Below are 18,974 nucleotides of genomic sequence, written 5' to 3'. Positions count from 1 at the left end.
CGCTCCGTGCCAGCCGCAGCGACTGCCTGCACACCTACAAACATGAATCTAGATGACAGACATCGATAAAACTCCAGTAAATTGTAAATGACTGAATGACTTTCATTTTTTGTTTTATATGAAGCTTTGTGCTGAATTAATCTGGCAAACCCATGAGTGACCTCTTTAGGAACAGAAGTGTCTGCTGTGGCATGTTTATGCCACCTTGCACTGATCTGGCATGTTGCCTGGCATGCTACAGTAAAAAGACAGAATTTTTTCTTCGCCTTGCAGGTCGTCAGCATGGGATTGGTCTTTAGCTATCTAAGAAAGATACTGGCATTAGAGAGATACGGTGAGCTCGAGGTGCGTGTTTCAGAAAGACGGGAAGGTCTTTTGCAAATGAGACAGTTTGTGTGCTTGTAGGGAATGTTCCTCTCGACTCCTGCAGTGCGGTGGGGACTTCCCCCTCTCAGGTAGCAGAGTGAGCGGTACCTCAGGAAGGAAAGAAGGGAACATCTCCCGGCAGTCAGCGTGTGTTTCTGCTGGGGCTGTTCCTTAAGAAAAGAGAACAGTAGTTCTGCACTGCCAGGCACGTTTTCCTTCTCAGCGCCGTGGAGGCCTCGCTGCTCATCTGTTAGGGTGGTTCTGATGATCATCTCGCGTTCCAACTCCTTCATCAAAAGCTTGCGCAGCATCCCGGCAGCTAGAGTGAAGGCTGCTGAATACCTTACAACCTGAAGATTAGAAATGCTTATTTCAGTCTGTAAAATGAATCTTTTAGTGGCAGCTTTGACCACTTACTGACCAATAAACGCTGGAATAACGTTAAAGTCACATTGCAGACTAATTGTCTTTGTTTTGGTTTTGCATAGGTAAATTACCTTTCTCCTGTTTAAAGCCATGCCTTCTAATGTTAATGTTGCTTTATATTTGTTTGCCGTGTCTTTTCTGACCGTACTGCATGGAAATCTTTTCTTAAGGGGTTCTCTGGAACCTGTCCTCGTGCGATGCGGTGAAGATGACAATCATTAGAGATGCTCTGTCAACACTAACGAGCACCGTGATAGTGCCACATTCTGGATGGAACAGTTCTTCCTTCGATGATGATCATAAAATTAAATTTCAGACTTCCCTAGTTCTGCGCAATACTACAGGATGCCTGAGGTAATGTGCTGTTCTAGAAGACTCCCCTTTTACAGAGTAACCATGTTACCCAACAGGTCCTTTTCATACTGTTATTTTTAAGGCGAGACTTGTTGCATTCTATAGATTACATGTAGTTCTGTCGTTTAGGCAGCTTTTGCGTTTGGGGTTGGTTTTTTTTCATATTGGAAAAATATGAAAAGTACAAAGTTAATCACCAAGAGCTGATAACTGTAAATTAAATTTGGGTTTGGTTTTTTTTTTTAATAAATTGAGATCCTTGCACTTTCCTCCTGTTAATTACTACAATTTTTGTATTATGTGTAGGGCTGATGAATATTATTTAGGAAAAAATTGTGCATTTGGTGATTCTTTATTGTCGTATACATTTAAATAACTTCATCTATGCATACGTGTCAGTAAAGAAGTGTTTGACTCTTCCCTTTGTGGATTTCTCAAACAGCAGTAAGAAGGGAAAAAAGTATTCAAAATAATAAAGAGCAAAACTAAACTATCTCAAAAGAGAATTCAAGGGCCAGGAGTAGCATTTGGGCTATTTCTGTTCATTTGTAGCTTTGTTTATGATTTTAATTTATTAGATTTCAAATGGGGTTCCATTAAACAGCAGAGTGAGGCCATTGTGTTTAAACAGAACTGGAATTGGTTTTTATTTGCTGGTAGCCCTTGTAAACTTAAGAGTATTTCGTAAACTACTCTCTTGTTGCCCTTCATCGGGTGTTTTTTCGAGAATGAAGAGTTTTACGCTGCTTTTGAACATGGGCTGTGCTAGCATAGAAGTGCAAACGTGATCTATAGAGAAAAAGCACCGCTACAGGCAGGCACGGGGGTATTTTTTTAGCAGCAGTCCCATTCTCAGTGTGCATCCAGTCACAGCCTAAGCTCTGGGGTGTGCAGTATGGCGGCCTTGAAGGCAAATACTGGTCCACATCCTTTGCTGCTTATTGTAAAGCACAGTGCAGCCTTTTCCTTTCCCTGCACCCTAACTTACACATTTATACTTCTGTCTGCGTAGCACAAATGTTAATGCGGCTGCACCGCAGAACAGGTCACTGAATGGATCCAATTTTAAAAAGAGGCAACAAAGTGTGTTCCTAGCACAGGCCAGCTCAGCCATCTCTTCTATAGAACATACAAACTGTAGAGCTGGGCTCCTGCAGCCGAGAGGGCTTGGGATGGAACAGTCTGTGGGGAAGGGGTTCTGCTTACGGCCGGTTTTGTCAGTGAGTCAATGCTACCTTGAAATTGCAGCTTTGAATCATACTTCTCTTTTAAACGAATTGGGGGCGGGTTGCTGCACAAAATGGTGCGTTTGCTTTTAACCTCTCAGTTATCAATCAGCTGCATAAAAAACTTCTGCAAACCGTCTAATAATTGTGTGACTGCCTGTGAATACCCTGTGCTCCTTTATCGCTTCAACCCGTTAGGAACCTCAGCTCTGCGGGTGAAGAAGCCCGGAAGCAGATGCGGTCTTGCGAAGGGCTGGTTGATTCGCTGCTCTACGTCATCCACACGTGTGTGAACACATCCGACTACGACAGCAAGGTGTGCGCGCGTTTCGTCCAAGCGATTCTTAGCGCTGAACTGTGCTGTGTGTCTGGTAGGATCTTTGGGGGTTGCACAGTGTAAGTTAGTACTGTGATGTGCTCAGCTCAGCTGGTCTTGTCTCCTAACCCCAGTTCACTGATGCACAGTCAAATTCTGTTGCGTAACACAGCGTAACTTGTTCTGTGCTTTTCGTTTTCATCAGTGTTAAATTCTTTAATAATATAGTAATAAGCTCTGTGCTTTTCATTTTCAGAATACTAAAAATAAGCCACTGTACTAGAGATTACTGTTACAAATTGTCATATTTGAGGATATCAGGAGAGAGCTGCAACTTTCCCAGAGAAACAGACAAAGCAACGCCCAAGGCCCAGAATTAGGATTTAGTGTTTGTGCTCCAAATGCCTTCTCACTTCTATTTTTTGTTCATTTTGCTTTATCACTGTGTAAGAAAGTAACGAATTACAGGAGTCTTTCTGGTTTGGCTTCAGACAGTGGAAAACTGCGTGTGTACCTTGAGAAACCTTTCTTACCGTCTGGAACTGGAGGTACCTCAGGCACGTCTGCTAGGGATCAATGAGCTGGATGACTTGTTAGGAAAGGAATCGCCTAGCAAAGATTCGGAACCAAGCTGCTGGGGGAAAAAAAAGAAGAAGAAAAAAAAAACTTCACAGGAGGATCAGGTTTGCTGTTTTCCTTGTATTACAGCTGTATCAACCGTGGTTTAGCTAATGATGGGGGGAGTACATGGGTTGAAGAAAAGCTACCATAAGTTGAATGAAAACATAGACGTTTGCTGTGGTTACAAATACACGTTCATTTCTCAGTGGGATGGAGTTGGCCCTATACCAGGATTTTCCAAGTCTCCTAAAGGGGTGGAAATGCTATGGCACCCATCGGTGGTAAAGCCATACCTAACGCTTCTAGCAGAAAGCTCCAATCCAGCTACCCTAGAGGGCTCTGCAGGATCTCTCCAGAATCTTTCTGCGGGCAACTGGAAGGTATGTGAGTTCCTGCTCTCCCTCCTATCGTTGTGTTTTAGCTGGGTTTTTTAAATAAGATAGTGGAAGGTGTTTGGACGGGACAGGTAACTTTCTAGCATGCATCTCGGCGTTTCTCCCTGGTGTATCCTGTTAGTGCTTGTGTGTGGCAGTAATGCCATTTCCACGGTGAAAAGTGATGACAAAGCTGGTAGACAGGAAGAGCAGTTATGGAAACTAGTACCTTTTTTTTTTTTAAATAAACAGAAGCTGCTGTCCTCCAGCACCTGTTAGGTCAAAATAATCTTCTGGCTTCTTCTAGCTTGAGTTCTGGTGGAGGGGTACTGTCAAAATAAGACCAGCATAAACAGTTTGTATTTGCTCTATTATTTGTATTGTTTGTTAACATACATTCTTGCTTGTGGCCCTTGCGTACAATATATTACAAAAGCACCACATAAGAACACTTTATTAATGTTATGTATTTGTTACGGAGAGATTAAAAAAAAAAGTGAATTGCTTCCTTCACTTCTATAAAAACAGCTAAGACTTCATTTTATGACCATTATAAAATTGGTCTTAAAAACCAAAACAAAACAGAAACGAACTGTTCCCTTTTCAATAATTTGTCATCTATCAAGATATCTTGTCTGTTAGACCACCTTTTTTAAACATTGCTTTGTTAGAGGAATGAGCGAAAAACAACAGAGCCAACCCTTTATAATAACAGAAAAGATACGCTTGCTTTTAACGTGTCATCTTTTCTTTGGAAAATGTCCCCTAACATACTTAAGAATTACAGTCTAGTAAGAGATTATTTCAGTCAGGTGTTGTGGTAGATTTGTGAGTAACGGGAGTTTTATTGTAGTTCGCAGCATACATTCGAGCTGCTGTAAGAAAAGAAAAAGGACTACCGATCCTCGTGGAGCTGCTGAGGATGGATAACGATAGAGTCGTTTCATCGGTGGCAACCGCCTTAAGGAATATGGCATTGGATGTTCGTAATAAGGAGCTTATTGGTAAGTACAGAACCGTACCAAGGAAAGCACAATTGCCAACAATCAGACCTTGTACTGAAAAAACACTAGGATGAGGTTCTACCAATAGAGAGAGGACACTTGATTTTACTGTATCGTGTCAGTTGTGTCACAAAAATTAATCTTTTTGACAGCAGTAGCTTTTCAGAGTAATATTGACGTTTTAATTTGCCTTTAGCCATCTTGCATGGCAATCTCTTTACAACGGATGGAGGTCACCTCTGCTCAACTAAACTGGATGGGAAACTGTCAGTGCAATGTACGATGGAAAACACGACTCCACTTCCTTGGAGCTAAACCATAACCGTCTCAGAGGGTTTCAAGGTCCCTTACATATTTGGCTGTGCTGCCAGTACATCAGAAAATGCTTTATTCAATAGTACTGGGTAGGGAGAGAGGGAAGAAATCCTCTCCTAGTAAAATATTTCTCCATAAACCCAGACATCGAGCAGTATATATGTGGCTGTGCTGAATTAAGTAATCAACAAGGGTGCTTGCTAGAAAAACTTGCTGTTTCCTTTTTGTCAGTTTTAATATTTAATACCTTAAGCATTCATCTGTGCCTTTCTCATCTAGCATTAAAAAAAAACCCCAAACAACATTTTTCCTGCCTTGATCAGGAGTCTCGGTCTCTTATGGCAAGTGTTGAACATGCCTCCCCCTCAGCTTCAGGCTGCTGTGGCCTGCTAATGCAAGTCATGATCTAGAAAGGTTTCATTTTTGTTATAGAAGCATTTTCTGTGCTGCAGACTAGTGGGATAAGTATGTGACAACTATTTATATCAATAAGAGTATCATTATTCTCAAAAAGGTAGATGCAGGTGAACAGAATTTCATTATATATTTCTGACGTTGCTCCATCTTTGATGCTCAGAACGTGTTTTCTTGCAGTGTAGCTATTACATACATGAGAAATGAGTAAAAAGAGTATTCTGTTCTGTAGCACCAGCCATGTACAGGTCACACTCAGCTGATACCCGCTTCTCCTCCTGGCAGAACTTCTCAGTTCAGGAATGCACCTCCAGCTTTTCCCTCTCCCTGTCAAAGCCTTAACTATGAAAAAATCATTGGCTTTCCAGATACGCTCTGAAACTAATCTTTGCATAAAGTATTTTGAGACATGCAGTGAGTCCTAAATTACCCCATGCTAGTAATCTGTTTTATGCAACTCTACTGCTGTTGGTAGGGACAGGTAAATAGCAGGTTTACATAGGCTAAATGCTGAGAAAATAAGAGCCTGGGGATCCAGGAAGTAGCAATATAAACTGATACACGCAAACTTGTGCTGATGAGCTTGCCAGCAGATGGGCAGTGACAGGGTACTGCTGTGTGCAGCATTGCTGGTGACAGTTTTCCAGTGTGTGTGAGAAGTTGTTCCTTTTGTTTGCAGAATTCCTTTTTGGATGTTTTTTCCCCCGCAGACACGCTATGCAAATAAATAGCTAATGGCTTTGTGTAAAGCTGTTATGTACAAATACACGTCTTCCGTAAAATCAATTAATCACTCAATTAACAGCACAGCCTAAGCAGGAAGAAGAAATTACCTCAGCTTTAGGTAGTTTCCTTTGTTTCCAGCGTGATTATCCCTGCGCATCAGCTGGTAACTGAAATCTGGCAGAGCCAAGATCTGATCTCTTATGGGAAACAAACAAGGTGAACGGAATGTCTGAAAGAAAAAAATTCCAAATTTACTGTCAGGATTTCTTTTAGTCCCCCCATAAATGAAGCCCTAGGAGTCTGCACTACTCCTTAAATCACCATAAATAGTGTAGCATTGTTTCCTTGAGTGATTCTACTTTCTCCAAATAATTCCTGTTTACACATGTTCCTGTTCTAATGCAAAAATGCAACTTCTCACATTTTTAAGCTAAAAGGGAAAAAAAAAAATTCAAAAATTGATCTCTGGTCTCTCTTGACTCAGTAAAATGTGAATTCTTGGAAGGTTTCCATGGTTTTGATCATCTGTTTCTTTTTGTTGCTTTCAGATGCAGTTTTGTGATGAGTCCTGTAATTTCAAATCTTAAGTCCCAAAATGTGTGTTTTTACTTGGTTCTGTTGATGGGTTTTTACAGGTAAATACGCTATGCGAGATCTGGTGAATCGACTTCCAGGAGGCAATGGTCCAAGCATACTGTCTGATGAGACCGTAGCAGCAATCTGCTGTGCTTTGCATGAGGTCACGAGTAAAAACATGGAAAATGCCAAAGCCCTCGCTGATACTGGAGGAATAGAAAAGCTGGTGAACATAACAAAAGGAAGAGGTGACAGGCAAGTGGGCAACACAGTTCATGCCTAAACTGTTTCTCTATTCCACTTAAAACCCTTAAAAATGCAGGAAATGCAGTTTTGAGTAAAAAAAAAAAAAAAAAAAGATGTGCTTTTGCAGTCCTGCTCTGAGCAACAAACAAAACCTGGATCACGCTGGGAAAGAAGAGGCAGTGGGTGCCACCATTCTCTTGCTGTGTATTCTCTACCTAAAGCCTTTGGAGGCTTTTACAGCAGCACACAGTAATCACGTTATAGGGCCCGCTCAGATCAAACGGTTTTAAAATAAGATTTTCCCCTCTCAAGCACCTACAAGATTAATTGAACGTTCAGAGCTTTTCAAAGTCAGAACATCTTAGCGCCTGTGTCGGGATGTATCGCAATAGCTGTTAGCTGTATCTAGCATGGCCGCTTGGGAGGTTGTAAGGAAAACTTGGCCTACTCGGCAGTTTACCTCGCCAGTGGGAATTTCTGGCAAAGCAAGCGTTGACTGAGAGGACCCGGCGCTCTGCGGGCATTCTTGGGTATGGCTGTGCTGACCCCCGTGCCAGGCGTTTTGTTACCAGAGTTCAGCGCTGGGCTTGATCAGGCATTGCGTTTATTTAATGGTAAAAACGCCTTTCGAACTGGGCAGCTGAGCACCAGGGCACAGCAATGTGTAATGGCTCCGGAGTCGTGCAGGGTCAGCACTAAGTCAGCCTTGTGGACCCCACCTGGCTTTGATGGGCATCGCTGCCCTGTGCTCCTCAGCAGCATGACCGATGCAAATCATAGTAGCTGGACTCCTGCGTAAGCCAGGACGTCGCAGATCCCCTGCCTTTGGACAGCAGAGCCGATGGTGTAGCCAGCCCTGTGCGCCATTCCCAGTGTTTGATCAGAAGAGAGGAAGGGGTCTCCTCAGAGTGGTCCGTGTGAATTAAACGTACCACGTTTCTAACAAGGCCTTTGTCTCGGAAGGAAATGGCTGTATGTTGAGTATCCACAATTTTTCTGTCCAAGGGACACAGGCTCATTTCAACTGTGGGCGTGAATGCAGTGATCCTTTACGTGATTTCATTGGCAAAGTTGCATCTGCACTTATAGGTGTCAGGCAACAGAGTACACTAAACAAATTTACAATCTTGTGAACGTATTAAGAGTGTATTCATTCATTAACAATATCAACTGCACTTTTTTTTCAGCCTTTTCTTTCAAAAACTATATTTGGATGAATCTCCACAGTGACAGAAAAAGGCCTCTGTCTCATGGAGATGCCCTGCTGTGGCATTTCATGTCAAATTGCTACTTCAGGACCACTGTCAGCTTAACACCATTTCTCTTTAAAAAGATGGCGTGATCTTATTTTTAATAATAGCCAGAACAATTTTCCTAGCCTGGCTCTTGAGAGTGGAAGAGTGTCTTCCCAACCATAAAAGTTTTCAGTAGCACAACACAGAACTGAGAACAAAGTCTCACTGTGAGGATGTCTGGAGACTTTTAATAGCAGCTCTCTTTTATTTGTTTATTCTTTTTCTACAGTCAGGAATTTTGTACCATGATTTGAAGTCTGTAGTCTCAGGTTTTACGGAATGCACGAAATAGAATGTTTCTGTTCATGATTTTTAATGCTTGCAGACAATGAGAGCAGCTATTTCAACACTCCTGTCTGTATTCCTCACGTGGGTGACCTGAAAGGAAAATGTCTAGGCTGGGGGGGGCAATGACTGTCGTGCTGAATCAGGTTCTGCCCCCGCCTCTTGGTGAGGCTGCTGGCACAGCGGTGTTCGCGCTGGGGTAATGAAGGCATGCGTTATGGAGGCCTGGAGAGGTGTCCAGGCTTGCTTCACAGCAGCAGGGCTCAGCCTGTTATGTAGCTCAGGAACATTGTTCTTTCTAAGTGGAATTAAGTGGCTTCCTACCAATGTAATATTCTTTGCTTCCTTAGATCGTCACTGAAAGTTGTCAAGGCAGCCGCCCAGGTGCTGAATACCTTATGGCAATACAGAGATCTCCGTAGCATTTATAAAAAGGTAAATTACAAATCAGCCTACGCTGGAAAACAGTTCTGCAGAAACTCCTAATTTAATGAAGAGCGATTTATTTTGATGGTTTTTTTCTTTGTGCCACTCCACAGGATGGATGGAATCAAAGTCATTTTATTACGCCAGTATCAACACTAGAGCGAGAGAGATTCAAATCGCATCCTTCTTTATCAACAACAAATCAACAGATGTCGCCTGTCATACAGTCAGGTCAGTCAAGAAATGCAAAGGGGTTTACTGAAGGGTACCTGGGCTCCCCTTTTTTTGCCTCAGGTAGCCTCTCTGATCACTACGAATTCTACCTAAAACACAGAGGTCGTGCTGCCTCTCCTCTGCACTCGAACACAAGCACATCCAAGCACCACCTCGAGTTCGCAGCCTGTTTCAGCTGTGTGTCCGCTGCCAGAGCCAAAAACACCTTCTCAAAATAAGCAAGGACAAGGAAGCAAATACAGCTTAGGCTCAGGGGCCTGTCCAGATTCCACCAAAGTGCAAAGGGATATTCCAGTGCCTCCTGTCAAATTCTCGCCTCTGCGCTCCCTCTCCCAAAGCACGCTAGCGGAACAACTGTGTTAGTCCAGTTCTCTGAACTACAAGCAGGAAGTAAGATGGGCAGCTCTAACACGATATTGTACTTCAAAGAATGCTTAGTAAAAAATCCTGATTGGAAGTGTCTGCTTCTCTGTTCCAGAGCATGAACATGCTCAAACTAGTAAGGTGGAGGTTTGGAGCAAAGAACAGGTCCACAGAGGGTGCTGTGGTGGCAGCCTTGCTGATCACAGTGTGCGTGGTAGAACAGTCACGCGTGGCCTGTAACAGTTGTTCGTGTTCCAGTCACTCGGTTATTAACACACTGTCGTGGTTTCGGCTGGGGTAGACGTAACTTTCCTCCTAGTGGCTGGCACAGCACTGAGATTTGGATGTAGCATGAGAATGGCGCTGATAACTCACTGCTGGTTCAGTTGGTGCTGAGCAGGGCTTACACTAAATCAAGGACTTTTCAGCTTCCCCTGCTCTGCCAACTGAGAAGGCTGGAGATGCACAAGGAGCTGGCCAGGCCAGGCCAGCCGATCCCAAATGGCCCAAAGGTTATCCCACACCGTATGACGTCATGCCCAGTACAGAAACTGGGGGAAAGCTGGCCAGGGGGCTGCTGCTCAGGGACTGGGTGGGCATCAGTCAATGGGTGATGAGCAACTGCATTGTGCACTACTTGCTGCTATTATTATTATTATTATTATTATTATTATTATTTACTTGCTGCTGTTACTAGTACTACTATTTTATTTTATTTCAATTATTAAATTGTTTTCATCTCAGCCCAGGAGTTTTCTCACTTTCACCCTTCCGCTTCTCTCCTCCATCCCACCGGGGAGGGGAATGAGCGAGCGGCTGGGGGGGCTCAGTCGCCGGCTGGGGTTAAACCCCGACACACACGCCATTATGTTGGCCTGTGTCAGAATTTTAATGATACCCCCAAATTTAGCTTTTTTAGCCATGAATATCCCAGGTTAATATCAGTAATTAAACTGTTCATGATAACACAGAATTGTGAGATGTGAGGTAATGGACACAGCTAATGGGAGAAGGCATCATTGATTAATATTCTGAAGCAAAGTTTCTAGAAATTATTTTTAAGTATTTTTTTCCTGTGCTACTGGAGTCTTTCTAAGTCAACAAAACCCGAGTGGGCTGTAAAATGCAGGACAAACTTCATCGCTTCAGCCAGGCAGACTGTGAATTTTTCCGTCCTGTCCCAAGTGATGATAGGATGGACTTAAAGATTCTATTCAAGTGTAACTTACATAAACTCACGAACAGCAGCAGGAGCGGCATCTTGTAAATGCAAGGGAATGATGTTCTGTGCCATCTGAAGCGGGTACGGTCCCTCACGGCAGGTGTAAGCACTGCAGAGCAGGGACGCGCCATTCAAGTCCAGAACTGCAATCTCGTGGTACGCCGTTTGATGGCTTTTGTCACTGGGGTTCTTCACCCAGAAAAAGCTGTGTCCTGGCTGTGTCCATCACCCACACCTCTTTCGTTTGTTAATCCCTGCGGAAGGAAAGGACGGGGAGAGAATAAGGCGGCTGTTGGGTCTGGGAAAGGCTTTCGTTGTATGTACTGCTAATCTTTCTTTTTTCGTCAGTTGGCAGCACGTCCTCGTCACCGGCTTTATTAGGAATTAGAGAACCCCGCTCTGAATATGATAGAACGCAACCTTCTATGCAGTATTACAATAACCAAGGCGATGTCATTACACATAAAGACATATATAGTGGTAAGATACCAGTCAGGTGAACTTCTAACTGCAATACGTCATTATTCCTTACGTGAGGAGTTTGTGCAATCCTAATACACACAGTTGCGTTCGCGGGCTGGCTACTGCTTAGTGCTGCTTTCCGTTTGCATTCGTTACATCCACTGCACGTGGAACAGAGCAGGTTTCTCATCCATCTCCGCGATGTTCTTTAAAATGGCACACATGGCCAGATCGAGAGAAGATCTGTTGGTGTGTTAGGAGGTGAGAGGTGTTTGGGATTTTTATTTAAAATCCTATGGCAGAAAATTGTTCTATTGTGCACATCATTATTACTTGTTATAAATAATGTGTAGTTGTATAATATAATAATACAAAATTATTACATTATTAAATTATACCAACATTTCATCTTCTCCCTGACTCCCTTCTCCTCCTTACCATCTGACACAAGCTGCAAAACAACAGACATGGCAGTGAATAAAGAGGAGGAGATTCCTTGTGTGAAAGGTTCTTGGTCTGTAAAACAAAAAACAGCAACACAAAAAAGCCTCTTGGTTTCAATTTAACTACTGCCGAGGGACAAAATTTGCCTGTATTGTGGTGTTATATTATTAGTAGGTACTAAAATCTGCAGACTTAATTGTTTGGGTGCTACATAATTTCTTTGAGTTAAAATAGAAGCAAATAGATTTATAGATGAAAGAATAAAGACTGAAGTTTATGCCATAAACTGTGTTCTCGCAGGTTCCAGCAAGCCTTCGCCGATTTACATCAGTTCCTATTCCTCACCAGCAAGAGAACAAAACAGACGACTGCAGGTGACTCCGAAAGTTTATTTTGACATTGTGCTGATAAACAGACTGGGCAGACGGCGCTCAGCAGCGCTGAGGGGGGTTGAGCAGTGTGGTATCAGAGTGCTTTTTTACAGAGTGGATCCACAGCACGGTTAATTTGGTACTGGGCATCGGCGCGCTTAGACTGGCGATTGCTTATGTACTTCTAGGGCCTTTGTTTCCTTTTATAGCCACATATTTTAGCATGCTCTTCTTACAGTGGGACCTGAGACCGCTTTCCTGACTTGGCCTTTTTTTTCTTTGGTAGGTATGGTCAGGTCCTGTACTGCCTACCTGCGCTCTAACAGCGCTGCTTTCGGAGCGTTGCTTGCTTCCCAGGGCACACAGAATGAGGCACGCAGGCAGGCCGAGAGTTTTTTCCTCATTTAGTTTCATTTAAAAGGAGGCACATTTCACGGGAGGTGTGAAACCCACATCTCTGTTGTCACTGGTGGAGCCGCACTTGGCTTTTTAGGGAAAGGTTCTGCATAGTGTCTCTAAGTTTGATAAGTATTTTCTCTGCTAATTACATTTTGAAAGGTTCTTTTTCTGTCATTTTGTCAACAGCATCAGCAGTTGTACTACAGTCAAGAAGACACCAACAGAAAAAACTACGATGCCTACAGATTGTACTTGCAGTCCCCGCACAGCTACGAAGACCCCTATTTCGATGATCGAGTTCACTTTCCTGCCACTTCAGATTACGCGACACAATACGGACTGAAATCAACCACAAATTACGTAGACTTTTACTCCACCAGGCGATCTTCTTACAGAGCAGAGCAGTACCCAGGTTCCCCTGACTCCTGGGTGTAGCGTCAAAGGCAACAGACAGCGCATTTCTCCTTGCCTGAGAAGCGATGGAACGGCCTCTGGTTGGTTTGGTTATGAAATGGGAGAGCGGAATAAGAGAAGGAACAAGGAAGATTTTTTTTATTTTATTTTATTTTTTTTTTTTTGGAGTGAGGAAATATCAGGAAGAGAAGCCGGGAGGGACGGGTTTTTCCTCTGTTAGGTGTTAGGTATAATTACTTGTAGCTGCTGTAGTCTGGTGAGGGTGTGGGCGACGTGATGAAAGGTTTGAGAATTGAGTAAAATGAATTTGGAAAGTGTGTAGGTCAGAGCAAATTAAAGCTGATTTTTTTTTTTATGTGAATAAAAGTCTTGTTCTGATAGTTTGTACAGAAAAAATAAAATGGATGCCCTCGTTTCTCGCTATTACTAAATGTCAAGATTGTACGCTACTACGTCTTGTAAATTTCTCTGTTGGTGTAAATATGGCGATGCCGCGTTGGTTTGAAGTGCCATCCATCTGTAATGCAGTGTCTCATTTTAAAAGGAATTTGAAACATCATGCAAAAAAAAAGGTCCAAGAAAATGTTATAAATTTTAAAAGGGAAAAAAAAAAATAACTTTTAAAAATGACCAGTGTAATTTTGAAGCACAAAGCCCAGTCCGGTACATCTACACCTCTCCCATCCCCTGCCTCGTTCATAAGAACCTTCACTGCCATTTTCTATGCACATGGAATAACAATAAATATGGAAGTCTCATCCATGGAAAGCTGTTCCCTGCTCATTTTTTTCAATTTATTTTCTGTGTGTGATATTTGGAAACAAATGCCATGAATCTGAAGCTTAATTGCATGTTTTTAAGCAGGTTAAATATATCAGAACATCTGAGCCATTTTCCCAGCTTTCTTCAGCGCGTGTGTCCCGAGTCTCAGGCTGGCAGACCAAAGGGTGGCATTGCGCTCTCCGACGAGTGGCTTTACCTTTGACATGGGCCACACAAGGTATGTCGGAACTCCACCCCGTTCTCCTCCCTCTGCTCCTCGACTCCTCCCCTTGCTTCCCCAAAGGACATTATGATCTTGCTCTCGTAGAAATTGTAGTCTCCATTTCGACTGCATTCTGCTCAGATTTATTTACAATAAAAATTATTAAGTAACTAAATCATGTATGTTCTTCACACCGTAGGGCCTGTTGACTGCACACTGTCTGTAATCATCGTTACTGTTCCCCAGCACTGCGCTTTTCTTCAGTTTCCAGTGTTTCCGCAGATCTGACTGCGCCAGTGGAATGAGGAAAGGTAAGCAGAACGGCTCGAAGGTTACATTATAAGGCAAATTTGCTTTTCCTTAATTGCTTGGGCTTCTTCAGTCCCCTGGCTGTAAGAGGGAAACGAAACGAAGGGCGTAAGCAGCACAGCAGTGGTAGCGAATTGGGCCCTAACTTGGACACAAGCCACGTGGCTGCAGCGCGGGCTGCGCTGCTGAGGGCCGGGACGCGCAGCTGGTGCCTTCTCTGCCCTAAAGACTTGCTTTTTTCTTTTGAGACAGAAGATGGCTTCCATTTGCTTGACTTTGAGTTTGTTTCTTGTGACAATCATTTCACCATGATCTTTCCTTGTTCTTCTCCGCACCCGCAGAGCCACGTGCAGGCTTTGGTGCGCAGGCTAACGCAGACCGTGCTGACGCCTGTAACCTGTGCTCTCGGCCCAATGGACTGGTGGCGCTTCACTGTCCCGGGAAGGCTTAAATCTGCTTCAAATAACAAAGTAACAGACTGAAAGGGTCACAGTCCCTATTATTTGCTGCTTTGAATCTGCTAAAAGCTCCCCAAAACAGAGGGAGGCGGTCATTTCAACAGAACGGCTGTGACAGAAGGATTTTTGCTTCTTTGAGGCAGCTGTGTCACAGTAAAACCATGCCAGATTTGGGGCAGCACCCACAGTTTGGATCTTACCTGCTGTAGAGTGTACATATATATATAGTTCATTACGGTAGTTTTGGTTTGGTTTTATTGGTCTCCTTTATTTATGTAATTTTACATCCTATGTCTTGATGCTACACTGATTTAAATGACCTGTACGGCGCATCTGTGGGTTGATTTCCCTTTCTGTGTAGTTTTAGACTGAATGTGGAAGCGGGGAAGGAACAGGGCACGGTTTTATTTCGTTGGGCACTTTCATAGCGCGGTCTGGCTTCGGGGCCTGATGCAAAATGTCAGGAGCATAAATTTAAGCTGAGTGCGTTTAAAATGTCTTGTATTCAGCTCGATACTCCCCTGAGAAAGGTAAATACTGTTAACTTTTGGAAAAAGCAGATGTCCTCAGGAGAGGTGGTGCTAGTTTGGAAGCTCAATAGCAGTACGGCCCTGGGACGGCCCCTGGTGCGTTTCCACCTTTCTAATAATTGCAAATATGGTGAAAGAAAAGGAAGAATTCAGAAGCAGGGAGTTAAATCACTTGGGTTAGAACAGATTGAGGTGCACAGGGAGACTTGACAGCAGGCTCCTACGTGTCCGGCTGTGTAAGTAACGCCCATGGGAGACAACTGAAAGCAGCCCTGACCTCAGCAGAACAGCTTCGCTCATGGAGTGCCGGAGAGCAATGGGAAACAAGTGCTTCAGGTGACCTGTCCGTGACTGTACCTTGTAAACGGCCTAAATACAATGTGCTTAAAAGGAGATGAATCCTCGCTGAACTAGGATTATTATATAAAGAGGCTCAAAAGAATCCTGGCCCCTAAAAAGAGAACTTCTCTTTTTTTGTCCTTACTCCTGCCTGAATGAGAAACATCCACTGTGAACAAGTTGGGCAATGCAAGTCCTACGTGCATGTTCCTAACTCATCAGTCTGACCTGAAGTCCTGGTGAACTGATGGGGTTACATACAAGCAGTCTATCGTATGAAAGGACAGCTCAGAAATGTTTTTCAGGACAGCATTCACGAGATGATTCGTTGACTCCTGTCAGCTGTCTTGGAGAGCCTGCACTGCAGTCAGCTTTACCTTTCCTCAGATGCGGCACCTCAGGGTTCTAACCAGCACGTGCGTCAGTCGTTCAGCTGAGGACTCGGGTCAGATCGCTTCTGCCCGGGCTAGGTACTGCTGCTTCGTACCCAGCCCCCTGAGGCTGGGGTTCAGTGCAGGCGCTGCAGCCTGGCGCTGCCTTGTAAGGTCTCCTGTGCGCTCAAAGGCAGAGACTCATCTCTGGTGTGGCGCAAAGATCCAGGATATCCTGAGACACTGATCCTAGACACACGCACAGAGGCATGCAGCTCCAGGGAGGACGCCCGGCTGTGGCACAACACAGCTACGCAAAGTCAGAACAGGCCTAACGAATGTGGGTGAATTGCCAGGTGAAACGAAACCTTCATGGCAAACCCAACCTTACAGGGTAGCAAAAGGAGAGGGACGGGGATGAGCCTGGCAGGAGCAGAGCTGAGTTACGCAGAAAACCAAGATCCAGCTGTAAGAAGGGTTGTGGACACTGGAAAGAGATGAACGCTTCGGCCTAGCAGAGCTAACGGACGCTGGCTTAGCTGAAGAGCAAGCATCTCGGCCAAGGACACCAGCCGTGCGCATGCTGTGTGCGAGTTCCTGTAGGGAAGACTCGTGCTTGCGAAGGGCACCAAAGTAAACGTGAAACAACTTTAAAAAAACCAAAACAAAATGTGACTGTGGCCGTGGGTGAATCACTGGAGCTGCCGACAGCGGTAGGGACGCGGCTCGGAGGGGAAGCTGTCGGTTTGAGGCCAGCTGTGAAGTGTCCTGTGGGTAAGGCTGATGGAAGGGACTGGAAGCAACCACTCCCTGGGAAAAAAAAAAAAAGGGAATTTCTCCATCAGAGGGGAAGTAGCTCTTGAGTCGCTCCCAAACACCCAGATCCTGCTCCAAAATGATGGCAATGAAGCAGGCCAAGCAGTGACTACAGCGTATCAGCTCTGGTACCCGGGCCTGTCCTCTTCACTGGTCCATTTTCATTTCTTGTAAGCAAGGCTAAGGAAAGCCAGGTTGCTGCTATTATGATGTTTAAATTCAAAGTGGTGATTACATAAAAACTGAAAGTTTGTACAAAAAATTTTAAAAGCCCTGTGAAAGGGATGTTTGTGAACTGAAGGAAGAGTATTTAATGACACAGGAAAGGCTCAAAGCAAACGCAAAATATCAAGACATTTCAAAAAATAAACAACTATGATTAAACAGCGAGATAACAGAGTAAGAGAAGTGAACATCGATCCTTCAAAGACTGCAGTTATGGACAAATGAGGAACGGAAAAAGCCAAAACATTTGGTTGGTTAAATGCGCAAAACTACAGTAAACTGCCATAAAAAAGCTTTACTTGGGAAGGGATTTTAAAACCTAATTACTTTTTCAAATGCTGAAGAAAGCGTAAGTCTGATAGAGGTACACCTGACAGTGCTAAAGGCAAGAAAAAGAAAGAAAAAGAAAAAAACCAGCCAACCATCTAACACAGATATCCCCTTGCCCCAGCATAATATAATATGAAAATGTCATGGACACCGAAAAATTACCAGGGAAACCCTCCGTGTCCCTGTGAATGCAGCCACTGGCAGCAGTGAGGGTGCACTGCATCTGTCCCAGACTTCTCAAGCCAAGTCCCACAGGCCACTGTCAGAGCAAAGTGCTCAGCTTTTTTGCCTGACAGGGTAAAGGTGTTGCCAGGTTTAAGGTGGACAATAGCATTTCTGAAGATCAAACAATACATAAAACATTATTTTTAATTATTTACTGGGAGGAAATAAGCTGCTAAATTGCACCTTTGACTTCTAAAAGTCTGGGGTGATGGACAGGTTGCATTTACACGGGTTTTGCTCACCTTGCCACATAGGCAACACCAATCCACATCTTCATGCCAAATGCTGTACAGCCAGCGCCCAGAACGCCAACTGTAATCGGCTCGGTCTCAGAAATACCTGGGCTTACCCATGTGCACACAGTTCCCCTGGGGCCTATTGCCAATAGAACTTTTTAAACATTCTGGAAAAATACAAACCTTGCTCCAGTGTAATGGAGTGGATTTATAATTCGGAATAAACTTTTTTCCTAATATTTTCTGATTTTGGGGATTGTTATCAAGTAATTGTTTAACTGTAGTAATCACCTTGTGCAACTCCAACCAAGTTTGGACTCCACATCTGACTGCTGCGTGGATTCAGCTAAGGCTATTCTAGATTTATTTCCACACCAAGGAACTTAAGACTCCCTAGACCTAGTATTTCATCAGCTTATACCTTTGCACAAAGCCAGAATGAAGCACTTCGACACCTTGTTTGCAGAGATTACTCCTGCCACTGACACACAGTACCTTGCTTCAGCCATTTCTTCCCCGAGCTGCTTCGAGCTGCTGCCATAAAGACAGCAGCAAGCAGGGACGAAGCATTTTTTTACATGTTCTTCAGACTGGTCCACAGGACACCCTTCCTTCTTCTGTGCTTGTGCAATCATTTACTGTCACGCTAAGGGACCGTAACAGACATAGCAATGCAACTCATCCCTTCAGCTATTAAAAAAGAACACTTGGCAGAGCTCTAAAAAACCCAAGGATCCAGAAAGGTCCCAAAGTACCCGTCTACAGAGGGCACTGTTGAGACCTCAGTCTGACTCACGCGATATGCTTGCACGGTGAGCGTGATCGCAGTCAGGCTTTATTGATTACGACTATTAACAAACACATTACTGAAGCTCCAGAACTGTTTCTGCTGTTACTATCATGTGTCAGCAGCTCTCCTGTGTTACCAAGGCTCACCAGCGGGAGGGGAAAAAAGGCACCGCAGCCAGTCTTTGAATTGCTTGAATCGTGCTTGTCCAAAGCAGCTTAGTGCAAATGACCGTGACCATCTCTATTGTGTTCTTCCTGGAGTGCTGCACTAGGTCCCAAGATGAACTGTTTTAATTCTATAGCTTAAATACTTTGTCTGTCCATGTGCTGCCATGCTACATCTAAAACACTCTATTAAAATATGCCTCTGCAGTCTGGCTGTCTCTTCAAAAGCTCTGTGCATTCCGTCATGAACCTTCAGGAGTGAAGATGATAAAGAGGACAAACAGAGTCTCTTAGTGCCTCGGGTAATGAGCTAAAGT

General features: G+C 43.9%; 1 protein-coding gene across 5 annotated transcripts in view; it reads left to right on the top strand.

Moving 5' to 3' along the window:
* PKP4 (plakophilin 4) overlaps nt 1-12,900 on the top strand; it is a 67,966-nt gene extending 55,066 nt beyond the window's left edge. For 2 of the 5 annotated variants that reach the window (XM_035894447.1, XM_009639021.2), the window contains exons 11-21: nt 963-1,146; nt 2,571-2,688; nt 3,180-3,371; nt 3,516-3,689; nt 4,537-4,687; nt 6,778-6,973; nt 8,895-8,979; nt 9,084-9,201; nt 11,138-11,269; nt 11,996-12,069; nt 12,652-12,900. In XM_035894447.1, the coding sequence (XP_035750340.1) occupies nt 963-1,146; nt 2,571-2,688; nt 3,180-3,371; nt 3,516-3,689; nt 4,537-4,687; nt 6,778-6,973; nt 8,895-8,979; nt 9,084-9,201; nt 11,138-11,269; nt 11,996-12,069; nt 12,652-12,900 (1,673 nt within the window). Of the gene's footprint in view, nt 1-962; nt 1,147-2,570; nt 2,689-3,179; nt 3,372-3,515; nt 3,690-4,536; nt 4,688-6,777; nt 6,974-8,894; nt 8,980-9,083; nt 9,206-9,727; nt 9,733-11,137; nt 11,270-11,995; nt 12,070-12,651 lie in introns of all 5 variants that reach the window. The other 3 variants (XM_035894448.1, XM_035894449.1, XM_009639023.1) reach the window with 3 other exon arrangements.
* The last annotated feature ends 6,074 nt before the right edge of the window (nt 12,901-18,974 follow it).

Source organism: Egretta garzetta, unplaced genomic scaffold, assembly GCF_000687185.1.
Source record: "Egretta garzetta isolate BGI_Z169 unplaced genomic scaffold, ASM68718v1 scaffold635, whole genome shotgun sequence".
Lineage (NCBI taxonomy): Eukaryota > Metazoa > Chordata > Aves > Pelecaniformes > Ardeidae > Egretta > Egretta garzetta.
This window is presented reverse-complemented; position numbering and strand designations above follow the sequence as displayed.